Below are 17515 nucleotides of genomic sequence, written 5' to 3'. Positions count from 1 at the left end.
GTGCAAGCCAGAGATGTTTGGCACATCTGCACCGAAGCTATCGGTGTTAGTCTTTTCTATTGAGTGATGTCTACCCACCCACTACTCCCATTAAGTGATGTCTACCCAACTGCAGGAATGTGAGCGATTGATTTACTCCGTTGGAAAGCCAATAATCGATTTAGTTGAACCAAAAATTCATGTCCATCGAATCATAAAGATGCCTCCTTTAAAAGCCCGTCTTTAAGGAATGGAAGAAGACGAAGAAGCAGGATTTGAGCTTTCATGGAGCGGTTCCAAACAGTATGACAGCAGGAACCCTTTAGAATAATGCGTGACGGACACAGAAGGAGCACACAAAATTTAATACAGCAATACTTATCGAAACAATAGGAAAAATATATAATAGTACATTGAAGAAGCACACAAGCAACTACAACCACAACCACTACGCCAACTACAGCAACTGTGTGTTATGCAAGATCCTTTTTTTCTGTGTATTTCACTTCATTTTACATCCTCATCTAGATTCACAGGTAGTCATGCAATATGTTTGTCAAGAGCAACATGCTGTCTTTTGATTAAACCGGTCAGCGAAGCAACGGGCGTGCACACCTACAGCGGTGAGAGACAAGCGCCGTGTGTTGAGCCTGGAGCACATGACTCAAATCTCAGAGAATTTACTCATATCAGGCCTTGTGGTCAGGCTGTAGCTCGAGGTCGTGCTCTCCACATCGTCGTGCAGCTTCGGGTCGAAGAGCTTCGGCTTTAGAAAGAGACTTTTAAAGGGTCGACGGTCTCTCTCTCTCTCTCGTCAAGGTTTTCCGTGTCCCCGGCATGGTATCAACTCGATGTGGGTTGTACACGGAGACATTTGGCTTCAACATAAAATAAGGTCGAGAGTTCAAGATCACTTGGAGGAATGTTCGAATGCTCCCCGGTGCCTTGTTTGCTTACATACCATGTGGAGAGCTTCCTTACCCTAAAGGATTTTGGGAAAGGCGAGCGAGGGCCTGTGTGGGGTGCCCCCGTCCCATGATGTACGTGGGTGAGCACCAAGCTCACTTTTTGTATACTCCTCAACTTTCACACCCGGAATTATTGCATATTGGTCTGTTGTTAGGACTCAGTCTGAGTTCAGGTGTACTTTGTGGAAGCCGCTGTGAGAAACAGCACAAGATAATTAATTAAGTGGACCCATGATGCTTGCTGTGCATTCTTGCAGATGAGGTCATCCCCCCTCCTCCCCCCCCAAAGGAAACTAATGGCTCTCTTGGTATTATATAACAAACTCATGTCATCTTGGAGACCTCAGAGGCAGATAAACTTGATGCCGTCACGTGCCGCCCCTACGAGGAGAGGTCTTGCAGTTGAAGTAACAGCTGGAATAACTGAGTGTAGAGTTTTGAGTGCTTGCACAAATCATGGAGGGAAGGGTGTGCACAAAACCAAATTTCTTGCATGAGGACACAGAAAGAAAATGAGAAAAAGGGCACAAGATTGAACGAAGAATGGCGAATGATTCAGTCAACAAAAGTGACGGAAAGATATGTTGGGACAGCTCTCATGAAAGGGAAGGGGATGAGAGTGAAGATGAACATTGGCCGGGTCATCCCTGATTGAGCATCATGGGGGAATATGCAAAAAGGTGTTTTCTTGTTGTCTCCTTCTCATGCGTATACCACCTTTACCTGCGACTTTGAGGTCGTTTGGGTGTCTTTTAGTCTTTGGAAAAAAAATCAGCATTGCATTTGGGTCTCATGAGAATGAAGATCTGGGTTTGCTGGTGAAGGTGAAGGCAAGTGTCGATCTGCGTCTGCGTCTGCGGACAGGTGGGACAATGGATGAAATCGACAGGATGCTAATGGAGGTGTCGGAAGCAAGGGCATTAACCTTTCGGGCATTAACCCTTCGGGCATTAACCTTTCGGGCATTAACCCTTCGTCAGAGCAAAAGAGTGGATGGTTAACGACTTTGATCAACGTCTTCTTGATTTTCATCCATTGCGTCTGGATAAGCCTGCTCAGCACAAGATCCAACATCTATCGATCGAGGCAACATCCAACATCCAAGATCGCCCGTAGAGCGAGGACTCTACTAATTATACCAATGTGGATCCAGGAGTATCCAAAGGAGTTTGCTTCGGTGATCCGTTCTTTTTGATAACATTTCATCGAAATCTCTGTGAACAATTACTTATCATCAAACACTAGATCGTGGTGGTTCAGAACCTTTTTAGGTCGGCATACCCTTTGGTCTGAGCACGAGGCGTGATGTACCTCCCTTTCAATGGGGACCCAGTCATTTTTCTGCGATACTAGTGTGGATCTGCTTGCTACGCTCACCTCTCCGTTCTCTCGTTGCAGAGATGACGTTACAGATTTGCTGTGTTGACATGATTTACACCAATCATCATACAAACATTTATTTTGTACAAATTTATTTGTAATATTGGTAATATCGTACTTATTTGAAATTTAATTAATGATATAAGAAGGTCCAATTGGTCAAAATGCTCAAGGGTCTAAGCTGTTTAATCAGTCTGAAGAGTGTAAGGGGTCTAAATGGTGTTAAGGTCTAAGGCTCTTAGCAGTCTTTTGGGTCTTTTATAGGTCTTTGGGGTATTTTGTGTCTTCAGGGAATTTTGGGGTCTCTGGGGTCTTTTGGGTCATCGGGGTCTTTTGGATCTTCAGGGTCTTTGGGGTCTACCGAAGACCCCGAAGGACGCAGCCGTGCAGATGTGAACCTGATCGCTAGGGATGGAGATGTAATGAAAAAGATAGTTATTCCGACAGATTAAAGGAAAAAAAAATCCTCATCTCTCTTCCTTCCCTGCCTGCAGAGTTGTCCCTACGACGCTGGTCCAAGCGCTTCTCCCTACCGGGAGTGGTTGATGGGGATTACCGTATCCTCTTGCTGGACGAGGACCTAGACCGGGTGTTCCTTGGTGCCAAGGACTATGTGATATCGCTTAACGTCAACAACATCAGCAGGCTACCGCTCACGGTATGTACCGCCCCAGTCCCATACGGTTATCCTTGCCAACCACCACCACTCTACCTTACATATATATTTTCGAGTCGTGGCCTCTACCCAACTGAAGTATCTCTTTTTATAGTGTTGTTACCTGGTGGAAATGGAGGTGGGAATTTGAAACGTCTACCTTGATGTTAAATAGGGGCTAGTAGGATAGCCTAGAGCTTAGAGGTAGCAACAACAAAGACTTCGGACTGTAGTAATAGTTGTAGTCATAGTAGTAGTAGTAGTTATATATTGGTGTTTAATCCGAATGATGGTTGAGATGACTTTTTCCCCCCCTGTCCGATTCCCCCCAGTTGAGGCTGGTTTCTAAGAACACTTCCAAACATCACTTCTCTTTCTCCTTCGGCCATGTCCAATAGTATGGGGTCAACAATCATAGATCATGTAATATTGGCCCACGTCTTCCACAAACCAGCTGACCAGTGATGGCATTCTATGGGAGCTGATTTGGGGGTGACTTTGTAATTTGTTCAAAGAGCCGGCGATAGTCTGCTCATTTTCACGAGAGACACCGTGGGATCTTTAAAGTCCTCCAGTTAATGCGAGCAAGTGGGACAATGAGATTAATGTCAATATGAGGGACAGCACACACATTGAAACAATTCATTATATTATGCAAATCACCAATCCTCCAGTTTATATTTGAGTTGGCAACACACACACACACACACACACACACACACACACACACACACACACACACACACACACACACACACACACACGCACACCACTTCAACACACATATCTCATGATGCTGGATCCACAGGTTCAAGTCCATACAGTGTTGCTGTTGTCCATTTTCTATGAATGTTCTTGAAATTCATCATTCATGGAATCCTACACCGATGGACCACCATGTCCTCTCCCTGGATGCGATCCACACCCAATGCTCCTCCATGAACCTCAGACACAAAGCTGCATCAAACGAACAAATCGGTAAATAAATAAACAAGACTTGTTCATGGAGTTTACACTTTATCATGAAACTCGCTCCACGTCATTGTACAAAGAACCACCATTCGGACATCGTCGTGAAGGTGTTAAAAGGGGTCGATGTGAATGTGTTTGACGTTAAAACAAACCTCTGGTCCCCAACTTCATGCACACACACACACACACACACACGCACACTGACGCACGAAGGCTCATGACCCTTTTTGTTCGTGCTGGGAATATGTTTTTGTAAGCTTATTACGATTTACTGTACTCTACCGAGTTGATGAAGTAGTTGTTCTTTTTTAGTGTGCTTCCATTGCTTGATGATCTATTGTTGACCATGTGTTCTACACAATGACAAAAATGCATGATTAATGGCTCCGACCAAAAGCCAACGGGACTGCTGGTGTGAAATGGGTCCTTGTAGACAATGGCGGTGGTGACCCTTTGACCCTGTAGTTCAAGAGAGTACAATCGCTCCACTCTCAGTGCGATGGAGTCCACATCTGCCTTCAAAGTGAATAATAATCGTCGTAACGCTGCTCGCAAGAACGTGCAAGTTTACTCGAGGAAGGAAAGCTTTGAATCGACACGGTAGTAGCACCATGATGGTCGTTGGATTTGGACCGAAAAGGGACGAAGGTTGATGTAGAATCTGGAAATTTCTCAACGAGTGAGTACTCGAGTAAACAGATGGCTCAGATGCACGTGGCATTGGAGCTGGCTGGATGGTCGAGGTCCTCGAGGAGTGTTCTCACCTCTTTGCTGTCCAGCCTGAGTCGGAATCTCGACCCGGTTATAAACCGTCATCCCGATGTTGCGCGTGGAGGGTGATACGTGGAGGGTCCCTCAGATGGGCGTCAAACTGGAGGGCAAGTCTGCTTATCGGTGGTTGTTGGTGGGTTTCTAAAATGCCACGGTACGTTTCGTGAAGAGTAGGTGGGTTATCGCCGGCACCCTGAACATATTACAAATTCCTATACCCAGACCGACTGCTGGACAGACAATGGAAGAGCACCTGCAACAACAAAACTGCCCAGAATAACCAAACCGCCCAGCGTAACCAACCCACACAGCATAGCCAAACCACCCAGCATAACCAAACCGCCCAGCGTAACCAAACCACCCAGTAAAACCAAACCGTCCAGCATAACCAACCCAACCACCATAACCAAACCAGCAATCATGACCAAACCACTCAGCATAACCAACCCACCCAGCATAACCAAACCACCCAGCATAACCGACCCCACCACCATAACCAAACCTCCCAACATAATCAACCCATCCAGAATAACCAACCCTCACAGCAAAATCAAAGCACCCAGCAAAACCAACACACACAGCATAACCAAACCGCCCAGCATAACCAAACCACCAAGTAAAACCAAACCGCCCAGCATAACCAACCCAACCACCATAACCAAACCACTAATCATGACCACACCACTCAGCATAACCACACCACCCAGCATAACCAAACCACCCAGCATAACCAAACCACCCAGGAAAACCAACCCACACGGCATAACTAAACCACCCAGCAAAACCAACCCACACAGCATAACCAAACCACCCAGTAAAACCAAACAGCCCAGCAAAACCAACCCAACCACCATAACCAAACCACCAATCATGACCAAACCACCCAGCAAAACCAAACCACCCAGTACATCCAAAACACCCATCATGACCAAACCACCCAGTACATCCAAACCACCCATCATGACCAAAACACCCATCATGACCAAACCACCCAGTACATCCAAACCACCCATCATGACCAAACCACCCATCATGACCAAACCACCCAGTACATCCAAACCACCCAGTACATCCAAACCATCCATCATGACCAAACCACCCAGTACATCCAAACCACCCATCATGACCAAACCACCCATCATGAACAAACCACCCAGTACATCCAAACCACCCATCATGACCAAACCACCCATCATGACCAAACCACCCAGTACATCCAAACCACCCATCATGACCAAACCACCCATCATGACCAAACCACCCAGTACATCCAAACCAGCCAGTACATCCAAACCACCCAGTACATCCAAACCACCCAGTACATCCAAACCATCCATCATGACCAAACCACCCATCATGACCAAACCACCCAGTACAACCAAACCACCCAGTACATCCAAACCACCCATCATGACCAAACCACCCAGTACATCCAAACCACCCATCATGACCAAACCACCCAGTACATCCAAACCACCCATCATGACCAAACTACACAGTACATCCAAACCACCCATCATTACCAAACCTCCCAGTACATCCAAACCACCCATCATTACCAAACCACCCAGTACATCCAAACCACCCATCATGACTAAACCTCCCAGTACATCCAAACCACCCATCATTACCAAACCTCCCAGGACAACCAAACCACCCATCATAACCAACCCAATCAGTACAACCAAACCACCCAGTACAACCCAGTGTAATAAACCATGCAGCACAACACTGCCATGTGACTGCTTCTGCAGTACTGCGGTCCTGTAGTTTGGTGCATTGACCATGAACATCACGATGATAGACACGTTTCCACACGCTGTTCATGCTTTGGAGGAAACATCAAACCAATGGGAAGGAACACTAAACTCACCTGCCCCCTCTAATCCCAAAACGTGAAAATGAATGATGCAAAGTGATTTCTGTACTCCACCCGGCCATTTCGTGTAAAAATCTCATTTTCAGAGAATGTGCTTTTTAAGGGCTGCTATAGATTTTGAACAAGTAGGAAAATTACAATTTTCATCGAAAATTAAGTTTCGTACCTTCGCCTCATCACCTGGAATTGTGCAAATTGACTTCTTGTTTTTTTTTTTTTTGGAACTAGATGTTATTATCAAGACGGATGCAGTTGGAACATTATTTTTTTTTCTTAATTCTTGCCCTGCAAAAGTAGTTTGTCCGAGACAATACTTCGGGGATAAGTCAGTGATTTTTTTTTGTGGGTGCATTGGAGGGTGATGAGGGAATGAGGCCTTTTGGACCTGCTCCGCACCGGGCCCAAGGCAGGAGATGTGGCTGTTATCGAACCCTTACCAGCTGTGCGACTCTGAGAGTATTCCGCAATGGTCTGTCAATCGGATGGGGATTTCAAAGGTGTCACCTGATTAAAAGAGCTCGCATCCCTCCCCCACCCTCCCTCTTCTTTCTCCCCCATTGTGTGCTTTATAGGCATACTGGCCAGCTGGAGAGGACAGCAAGGAGGAATGCAGTCTGGCAGGAAAGAATTACGAGGTGAGGCCTACTGGCTGCTTGGTGAGATGATGTACTGCTGTGATTAGAATCCATTTGTCCTGTTGATTAATTAAATTTTGTGGCACTTTTCCAATGGGAGGTCTCACCGTGTGACTCAATTGTGCCTGATTGTTTATCGGGACTGCGCGTATCGTATGCGAGTGGGTCGTTCCATGCGGTCGGCCTAACTCAAACAACGCAACGTCTTGAAAAGCTGAGATATTGCTCACTGCTTCTTCAATGCGAGTCAACGAATAGCTGGTGACGTCATGGTGGCGATACTGCCATTGACTGCTGATGTCAGGTTCGGCGGTGAAGCTTTTCAATGATATCTCAGGCATGATCTCAATAACACCTTCATGGCAAATAAGTTGTGAAATAACCTCAGCCTTGACGAGTTATGTCACAGATGACGTCATCAACAAAGTGATATCACCCGAATCATTGCGAACATCAATACACGTGCGGGCTGAATTTGGTCGAATGACTTGTCACTGATCACGTATTCACGGAACAAGCTGGCACAGACTTCATCTCTCAGTGTTCGAACAAGTCAGACAGTGTGTAACCAATCCTGTCTGTTGCTCTTGCATAAGAGGTGTTTCCACTGGGGATATTGTGCTTAGTTTCTTGAGCTTGACCCTTTGCCGGATGCATACTCATGGCAGGCCGTTGGCATGGCCATAGCTCGGAGTAGGCCTTTGTGAATGAGTGACTCCTGTTTTTTTTTTTTTAATTTTGGGGGCAGCCAGCGGTCAGAGGGTTTCCTTCCTGAAGTGAATGGCTGATGTATTTGGATCCCAGGCCCTAGGCTCTCGGTGAACCTCAAACAGATAAATGGACAAACGCATCAGGGTTGTGTTTGCCAGGGTGATCTGAGTGTCGAGTAATGTTAGTTGAATGTTGAGTACTATCAGCAATTCCAGGAGGTTTATGCCTGCCATTAGTCCACATCATTGTTCGTTCGAGAGGAATACCATGCCTTGTCACACGCCGCTCGTGTCTGAGCTGTCTGGTGTTTTTTTTTTTGTGGTGCAATATCTGGGGGAGATTAATCCAAATGAGACTGAAGTCCCGGCACCAATCTCAATTAAGCTATGCTGAACCTGATCCAGAACAGGAGGCCCTTGACCGTACACCCACGTCAAACAAACCAAGAGATTCAATGGGAATTGGGATTCAAATTTGAATGTTTGGTGAAAACAAGATGTGGATGGTGAGTGTGCCAAGGAAGAATAAGACTAAAACAAGACTGCATTTACGTGACAAAGGTACATTGTGCCAAAAAAACATAATATATGTGTATATTGATCTCGATGTACCATACTCTTTACGGACGGTTGGTGCTGCCGAAGCAGTTTCTTAGCGAGGGTTATACAATGTGGTTTGCCATTGCCTTCCCAGCATTGTTTGTCCGTGCTCCATCTTCATAATTTCTGAGCATCAAGCAAGGAAACAGCACATACCATTTTTAAAGTCGTTGGTGGTTTGAACCATCAACCTCACAGACTCAGAGCAGATGCTCCAACCTTTATGACACATGAGTCTGATGTGTGTATATATATATATATATATATATATATATATATATATATATATATATGTATATATATATATATATATATATATATATATATTGTTTATATATTAGGGTGGTCTTTAATTTGAAGTTGAGATTTTCAACACTCACCACTGCATTTTCTTCCAATGTACAAATAATAATTCATCAAATTTTATCGATATTGATTAACATTTAGGGTTTGCGAAATGAAATTGAAGTTTTACCTTGTGGCTCGCATTATATCTATATATTCTGAATGTGGTGTTCAACGTTTGGTGATGGCATCCCTCCTCATGGAGTGTGATTTATGGTACCTGGAGCCCAGTATCATGCAAGATGGATGGCCAAGGCATTATATTCCCTCAAGATCTGGATGTTTCGGATACAGTTCAAGCTCCCTGGCCGTGAAGAAAGAGGACGCCGTGATGTCTGCATCTTTGTAGTTCGGGTCGACCTTGTGGTATGGTTCACTGCTGCTCATGGCATTTCTGCTCATCGCAATGACCTTAACTGATGACAACATGTTGACAAGTATGAGAAGGTCAATTCTGCCCTCTCACAATCTGCCTCGACTAAATCTGCTGGACATCTGTGCAATCTCAATGAAGAGCTCATTGATTTGGAATTCTTTGATTCAGCTGTATTCAGAGTCAAAAAGAACAATGGTAATGGCACTAAATGAAAAAGGAAAGCATGGATAAACCTCCAGAATGCATGCAGTTGAGGATCAGGAAGTCTGAGGACGTGTCAATGTGTGTGTGTGTGTGTGTGTGTGTGTGTGTGTGTGTGTGTGTGTGTGTGTGTGTGTATATATATATATATATATATATATATATATATATATATACATATATATATATATATATATATATATATATATATATATATATATATATATATATATATACATATATATATATATATATATATATATATGTATCCTGTATATATATATTGTTGTGGTTACCAAATTCGCAAACCACCATTCAGGTCCCTTAGGTGAGGTATCTCGGTAAGTGCATGTGTAGTTAGGCCCAAACCCGTTGTCTAGTGGGAATACATGTCATTTATACGTGCTGCGATTCTTCAGGATAGCCGTTTTTCTTTTACTATCTTTATTTTGGACCAACCGCCATGATCACAACCACAACATCAACCACCGACCACAACCACCGCTTCACCACAACCGCCACGACCTTCACGCACACCTCACAACCGTAGCATCGCCACCGTTCTTGCCCCGCTGTGGGTACCGGTGTTGGACTCATGCAGAACGCGCGTCGAACAGCGTGTACAAAATCACGGATTTTCTGCTTCAAAAACGGATCAAAAACGACACACGCCCACTTTTTGCCGTCCAATCGGTGAGCGAGGGGCGATTTGGCCCCGCCCCCAGGGCGATCGATATATGCAAATTTGTGGATCAAAAAGCCTTCACGCCCACTTTTTCTCGGGCCAATGGGGAGCGAGGTGAAAGGTCAAAGGGAGGGGGTCAAAGGCGAAGTTACGGGGGGGATAAAAGGACGGTGTTCGTCAGTCAAAGGAGTCGTAAAAGTCGGAGCGAAAGAGTCAGCAGAACGAGAACGAGGGGTCGGAGAGTCGCAAGAGAGAACGAGGGAGAGTCAGCAGAACGAGGTCGGAGAGTCAAGAAGAGGAGAGTCGGAAGCAGAGGGTCAAGACTTCGCGGGCGGTGGAGCTGCTCGTCGTGTGCGTTGGAGTCGGAACGGAGGGGACGGAGCTGTGGAAAGGCGGCGACACCAGACGAGGGGGTGCTCGCGTCGTGCAGGAAGCTGCACCCGAGGGAGGCCGACAGCGCGACCTGGCCGAGGTGGAGACGCTCGTCGCACATAATAAAGATCCTCTATACCCCGAGCATCAGCAACCCCCTCCTGTTTCCCCCGCGCTGAGATAGTGCGACCAAGGGGGCCCCGTTCCCACCCCCTGCCAGGCACTGTCCACGAGGCCCGCGGGTTGCGGGGCCATCGCCGCTCCGCGTCTCATCACCAGACGGGTAGGCCCGACCCGGTCTCGGCCCCAGGCCTACCTCATTCTTGGGGTATTTCTTTTCCTTGGTTTTGGGTATGTGTTGTCGGCGCCGTCTGTGAAGTAGAATTGTATAAGTGTTGCCGTGTGCTCGGTAGTCGGTATTAGCTCTGCACTGTGTTTTCGCTTTTATATTTGCTTTTTGTGTAAATGGAATTATGTTTTCTTTTTTGTGTGCATTTGGTGGAATTGTATTTGTGTGCTTCCCGTGTGCCGAGAATAAATGTGCTTTATTGTTGAACTGTTTCCCGCTTCGCTTCGTCTTTTCCTCCATTGAACCCTCATCTTGCTTCACGTAAAGGGTTGGTAGTGGGCTGAATACGCCCGATAATTAATCGAACCGTCGAGGTCGACGATAACACCGCTCGGTTATTCTGATAGTACGGAACGGGTCGCTTAAGTGGCTCGTGTCCGAAGTCGACCTGCGGCGAGGTGCGATCGCCCGGTCTACCCTCCGCGTGGGTACTTAGGTAGTTCGAATTTGGCGAGCAACCCTATCCCACGCGGGGGCTGATTGGCTCGATCGCGGTGAGACCGAAAGGTCCACCCGTGACTGGTTCCCGGCGTTAGTCCGAGAGGGTCACGACTGGATTGTCCGTCCGGTGGGCGACGTGCCGCGATTCGAGTTACGTGGCCGTCGCACGCCAGCGGGCGCGAAGACCGCAACACTGGTGTCAGGAGTGGGATACAAATTCATCGCCCTCCTCGCGGCACTGGTATCGGAGAACAGGAAAACGGGCTCTCCTGTCTCCGGCTAAATTTACGGGAATCGGTCCAGGGGTGAGAGAAGCGACCCCCGATTCCCTCCAAATTACGAGCGAGCAAATTAACCCTTCACGAGAAGCAAGATGGCGTCTCAAGGCGAGCGGGAGCCGGGGGTATTAGAAATGTATATGTGTAGTAATGTAGAATCCATGGTCCAGGATGGAATCCCCGAGCAGGAAATGTTGATTGTGCAGGAACACGGACTCGCCCAACTGAACCCAGGGCCCGAGGTGGGTGCGGCAGCGGCCGCGGTGTATGACACCTCCCCCCCCCTCTCCACCAAGACCCTTCCCCAACCCTTGCCGAAACGGCTCAGCTGAGTGCATCCAACATGGCCCAGCTATGCGCCATGCTGGCGGCAATGAACGAAAAAATGGATGCAAACACAAATGAAATGAAAAACGAAATGAAAGGCATGAACGAAAAGATGGATACATTCACAAACGAAATAAAACGCATGAAAACTAAAATGGTAACAAACATGAAGGAAGAAACGAAAAAGTTCCGGGGTGAGACGCAGAACATGGGCCGATGCCTGCAGGCGGGCATGAAGGCCGTGACCAGGGAGCTGGGAATGGCGACTCCACGTGTGGGAGCAAACGAGCTGGGTGGGGGTGCAACGGCTGACAGGCCCGCGGTGGAGGCGGGTGAAAAAATAATTCGTGGAACGTGTTGGGCGAGGGTCGTGACGATGACCGAAAGGGAAAAATTAAATGGGGAGACCAAAACGTGTGAGACGAGACACGAGGTGACGACAACAGAAATAATAGTTGAGACAAGGGAGGTAAAGGGTGAAGAGTTGGCAGAGACACGGGAGATGGGAACGATAGAGGGAAGACTACACGATGAAGACGGGGTAAGTGACGCGCACGCACACACGGAGGTAGTGGAGGACAATGGGGTTGAGCTCGCGGAGCGTGTTGGGACCCGGTGCGAGCACCTGGATGGCCTCCTCCAGGAACGAGGGGAGGGAGTATGCCCCCTTGAGGCGAGTCACGACCAGGTGAGTTCGGTCGTGCTTTGCGAGGTTGAGGGGACGAGTGCTGTGGACGGGTGCACGGAGAGCTTGGGGGTGTAGAGGCCCCGGAGACCCTTGTGGGGACACAAATCCCCAGTGTGGTTGTCCCTGTGTGTGTGGTGCAAGGTGTGAGTGCGGCACCGTGTGTGGAAGCGACCCCGTGTGTGAGTGGTGTGGTGGCGATGGTGCCGGAGTACGTGCTTCCCAGCACGCCGTGTGTGGATGAGGCACGGAGTGTGAGTGAGGCACCGCGGGTTAGTGCCCCCGCGTGTGTGGGTGAGGCACCGTGTGTGGAAGAGACCGCGTGTGTGAGTGTCGCCGTGTGTATGAGTGAGGTACCGCGGGTGAGTGCCCCCGCGTGTGTGGATGAGGCACGGTGTGAGAGTAGTGAGGCACGCGTGAGTGAACGGCCGTGTGCAAGGTCGCTGTGTGCAAGGGAGACCGTGTGTGTGAGAGAGCGGTATGTGAGGGAGATGTCGGTTGGCATGCGGGAGCACGCAGCCGCATCTCCCGGTGTGAATGTGATGGTGTGGACTGTGTGCGTCGTGACACGCAGGTATGCGTGTGTGGAATGGAGACGACGACGGCGACAGAGGAGAGAAAGCCGAGTAGCGGCTGTAGTTGTTTCGCGGACCGTGCCGGGTTCACCCAGCAGTGAGCACGCGGTTCGTGCTGTGCAACGCACGAGACCGCCACGTGCTCGCTTGCGAGAGTGAAGTCCCGGTCCGGAAACGCACGCGGTGGATTTGCCGATCCCGCGGACGGACAAAGTTTAGGCAGGTAAATGGATTTGGACCGGACGGGTTCTCCACGCGATCGTGTGTGTTAAGCTCCAACGGGCAAAGCACATGTGTTCGCGTGGGGAACCCCTCGAGACGTGTGGCTTGTGTTTTTTTTTATATGCGCACGGTGACGTCATGGCTGCACGTGGGGTTGGAATCCGGCAGGAGGGGTATCTCTGCCGGATGGTCCCGTCCAAGGAGGGACGAGGAACACGTGCAGCTGCATGACGTCACGGGCAGTTGCAAGGTGCAAAGAGCGCGAGTTGCCGCGCAGGTACTGCGCATGGGAAAAAAAAAAAAAAGAAAGCCTCACTTTCGGGTGCAAAGGATTCCTGGGCAAGGGGTGAAAGACCCCCTTACCTGGGCACAAGATGAAAACTAGTTAGGGGGAAGGGTTAGCTTAGTTAGACCGACTTCATGGGGCAGGGGTAAGTCCTCATGGAGTCCGTGGAATGGATTAGTTAGAGGGATTGTAGCCAGATTTAGGTTGGGAAATAAAATGGGATTATTTTGGAGACAGAGACAGACTTGTGAATGTGTAGAGGGGACGTAGTTTAGCTACGTAGTGTTAAATGGAACGTGCTGTAGTTTAAGGGACGACGTGGGAGCACGAGTTAGTTAGGGGATGTAGTTAGAAGGATGGCAGAGTTCAGCGGTGTGTGTGTTGAAGAGTTGGTGAGTTGTGAGGTGAGTACATGGTGAGTGAGTGAGGCCAGCGGGTCTGTGTGTGTGGAGTGAATGGGGAATGCATGGTGCGATGAGTGATTGGGGGGAGGAGTGACTCCCGCCCAAGGGACCCCGGGGTCAGTGTAGAGTGAGTTAGGGGGTTAGTCAAATTGAAAAATGGAGGTCGTTTTGTTGTTGGTGGGAAAGTAGGCTCGAGACCCATTTGGAGGGGTGCAGGAGCCCTGTTGACGGGCTTGGGAGCGTGGCTGCGAAAGGTGAGTATCGCTGAGTGGGTACCCCGGGCACCAGGCTAGTCGGCCGCGGTAGGCCAAGGGCCCATGGGGGGCCGGGATAGAGTAGTGGGCACGGGTGCGCCTGCTTGGTGCGGGGGCCCGGGGCGCCATTAGCCGCGTGGGCAGTGTTGTTGGCACGGGTGACCCTCGGAAAGGGGCCCGGGAGGCCGGCCTGCCACGTGTGCGTTTCAGGGGAGGTGCCATGGGGGGCACTCCCCGGTGTTAGGGAGCTGGTAGGCTCGGAGGCAGTGTAGTGCCCGGGGGTGCCATAGCGGGAGATTCGGCAGAGGGTCGTGCCTGCCGGAGGGAGCCACGTGTCCCAGCCAGGAGACCGTGTGAGGGCACGGAGAGAAAATTGGGGGGCGAGGCCCGAAATTGTGAGGACACCAACACAGGCGACGGGAATCTGGGTTGTTAGAACCAATAGTTTAAGCGAGAGGCGCTTGTTGAAAGCCCCGGGGTAGTTTAACAGTTAAATGGTTAGGGTAGATTAGGAGATGTACCCCTCCGCACCATCCATCCCCTCGCTGTCGTTGTGGGCCGCTGGACCCACTTGGTGTTAAGATCGCCGAACTCTGGGGAGGCCATTCTGAGGCTTCGTTGGGCCTCGGCACAGGACGCTAGCTCTCCCTTATTCCCCTCCGGGAAGGGAACGTAGGGTTTGGGAGTAGGCTAGGTGACAGAATAGGTTAGCCGAACAAGGACGATAAAGGGGGTTAGGGGACGATTTATAGTGGGGGAGTAAAAATAAAAACAACAAAAAAAATTAAGTTGGGGCTAAATTGGGGTTTGACAAATTAAGGGAGTGGGTATGTACAGTGACAGGCAAAGGCGATAGGTGGGAGGGAGACAGGAAGGTAGGTCCGAGCCCGCCTTCCAAGTGGCCAGCACCACCGCACTCCCTCCACCAACCTCCACTGAACGGCAAAGGCTAGCCAACTCCATCGGCTGGCCGTGTTTTTCTTAGAGGCGGAGGCCGGCCAACTTCATCGGCAGCTGTTGTTTTGCTGCAAGGCCTGTGCCATCGGCTGGCCGTGTTTTACTTCAAGGCCTGTGCCGGCCAGTTCATCTGCCGGCTGTGTTTGCCTGCAAAGGCCTGGTTCTGCGGGCTGTGTTTGCCTGCAGCGGCCTTCTTCTGCGGGCTGTGTTTGCCTGCTGCCTTTGCCATGCCATGCCCACTGCCCATGTTCACCAGCCCCGTTCAATTTTGCTTTGCCCCCCCCCCCCCTGTTCATTGCCATGTGCGCCAGGATCGTAAAGGCAACAGTTTGCAAGCTGCGAGAACTGCCCTGTTGGCAGCTACAACACGGGCCTGCAGTGGCAGCCCGTGCACCGTGTTTTGCGTCCATCCATTCATCCATCCATTCGTTGTGCTCATTGCGTGTGCCACTTGAGCTGGCACGGAGACTGCGTTTGTGCAGCCCATGCACCGTTGTGGTTCACTGCATTCAGTTCAAACCGTTCATGCATCCATTCGTTGTGCTCATTGCGTGTGCCACTTGAGCTGGCACGGAGACTGCGTTTGTGCAGCCCATGCACCGTTGTGGTTCACTGCGTTCAGTTCAAAAGGGAAGGCCTTGGACTGCGTGTGAGCAGCCAACCACGTTCCCTGTCACCTGCATTGTTTGAGCCAGAGACTGCATGTGGGCAGCCTGGCTCCCTACTTACTGCTTTCTTTTGCAGAGTTCAATGATCCTGGGCCATGGTTTAGTGTAAAATTTGTAAGTTAAGGTAAGATGTACTGTACATATGAGTGCGCCCCCGGCATGTTTGTCTTAGCGCCGGCAATTTTATTTAAGTCGTCCGTGTGAGTGAGTTTGTTTAGATAGTTACGCAGCCCTTAGGTTATTTATTTTGGGGACACGAATACCATGAATGTCGCACTCAGGGATCCGTAGGTAAAATGTACTAGGGGAAAACTACACATGATGGCACACGAAAATTTGACGACTCGGGACGAGTCTGTAAAAAGGGAAGGGGGTAGTGTTGTGGTTACCAAATTCGCAAACCACCATTCAGGTCCCTTAGGTGAGGTATCTCGGTAAGTGCATGTGTAGTTAGGCCCAAACCCGTTGTCTAGTGGGAATACATGTCATTTATACGTGCTGCGATTCTTCAGGATAGCCGTTTTTCTTTTACTATCTTTATTTTGGACCAACCGCCATGATCACAACCACAACATCAACCACCGACCACAACCACCGCTTCACCACAACCGCCACGACCTTCACGCACACCTCACAACCGTAGCATCGCCACCGTTCTTGCCCCGCTGTGGGTACCGGTGTTGGACTCATGCAGAACGCGCGTCGAACAGCGTGTACAAAATCACGGATTTTCTGCTTCAAAAACGGATCAAAAACGACACACGCCCACTTTTTGCCGTCCAATCGGTGAGCGAGGGGCGATTTGGCCCCGCCCCCAGGGCGATCGATATATGCAAATTTGTGGATCAAAAAGCCTCCACGCCCACTTTTTCTCGGGCCAATGGGGAGCGAGGTGAAAGGTCAAAGGGAGGGGGTCAAAGGCGAAGTTACGGGGGGATAAAAGGACGGTGTTCGTCAGTCAAAGGAGTCGTAAAAGTCGGAGCGAAAGAGTCAGCAGAACGAGAACGAGGGGTCGGAGAGTCGCAAGAGAGAACGAGGGAGAGTCAGCAGAACGAGAACGGAGAGTCAAGAAGAGGAGAGTCGGAAGCAGAGGGTCAAGACTTCGCGGGCGGTGGAGCTGCTCGTCGTGTGCGTTGGAGTCGGAACGGAGGGGACGGAGCTGTGGAAAGGCGGCGACACCAGACGAGGGGGTGCTCGCGTCGTGCAGGAAGCTGCACCCGAGGGAGGCCGACAGCGCGACCTGGCCGAGGTGGAGACGCTCGTCGCACATATAATAAAGATCCTCTATACCCCGAGCATCAGCAACCCCCTCCTGTTTCCCCCCCGCGCTGAGATAGTGCGACCAAGGGGGCCCCGTTCCCACCCCCAGCCAGGCACTGTCCACGAGGCCCGCGGGTTGCGGGGCCATCGCCGCTCCGCGTCTCATCACCAGACGGGTAGGCCCGACCCGGTCTCGGCCTCAGGCCTGCCCCATTCTTGGGGGATTTCTTTTCCTTGGTTTTGGGTATGTGTTGTCGGCGCCGTCTGTGAAGTAGAATTGT

The 17515-nt window shown here is 49.8% G+C and overlaps 1 protein-coding gene across 3 annotated transcripts in view; it reads left to right on the top strand.

Annotated features, from left to right (window-relative positions):
* The window catches only part of LOC147033469 (semaphorin-3F-like), a 154711-nt gene that overhangs the window by 66713 nt on the left and 70483 nt on the right, over positions 1–17515 (top strand). For all 3 annotated transcript variants that reach the window (XM_085871658.1, XM_085871659.1, XM_085871660.1), the window contains 2 exons: positions 2822–2985; positions 7177–7239. In XM_085871658.1, coding sequence (XP_085727784.1) covers positions 2822–2985; positions 7177–7239 — 227 coding nt within the window. The remainder of the gene's footprint in view (positions 1–2821; positions 2986–7176; positions 7240–17515) is intronic.

Source organism: Eptatretus burgeri, chromosome 2 (assembly GCF_056783735.1).
Source record: "Eptatretus burgeri isolate ZD-2024b chromosome 2, Ebu_testis_v1, whole genome shotgun sequence".
Taxonomy (NCBI): domain Eukaryota; kingdom Metazoa; phylum Chordata; class Myxini; order Myxiniformes; family Myxinidae; genus Eptatretus; species Eptatretus burgeri.
Note: the sequence above shows the minus strand (reverse complement) of the source record. Positions and strands in the feature narration are given on the sequence as shown.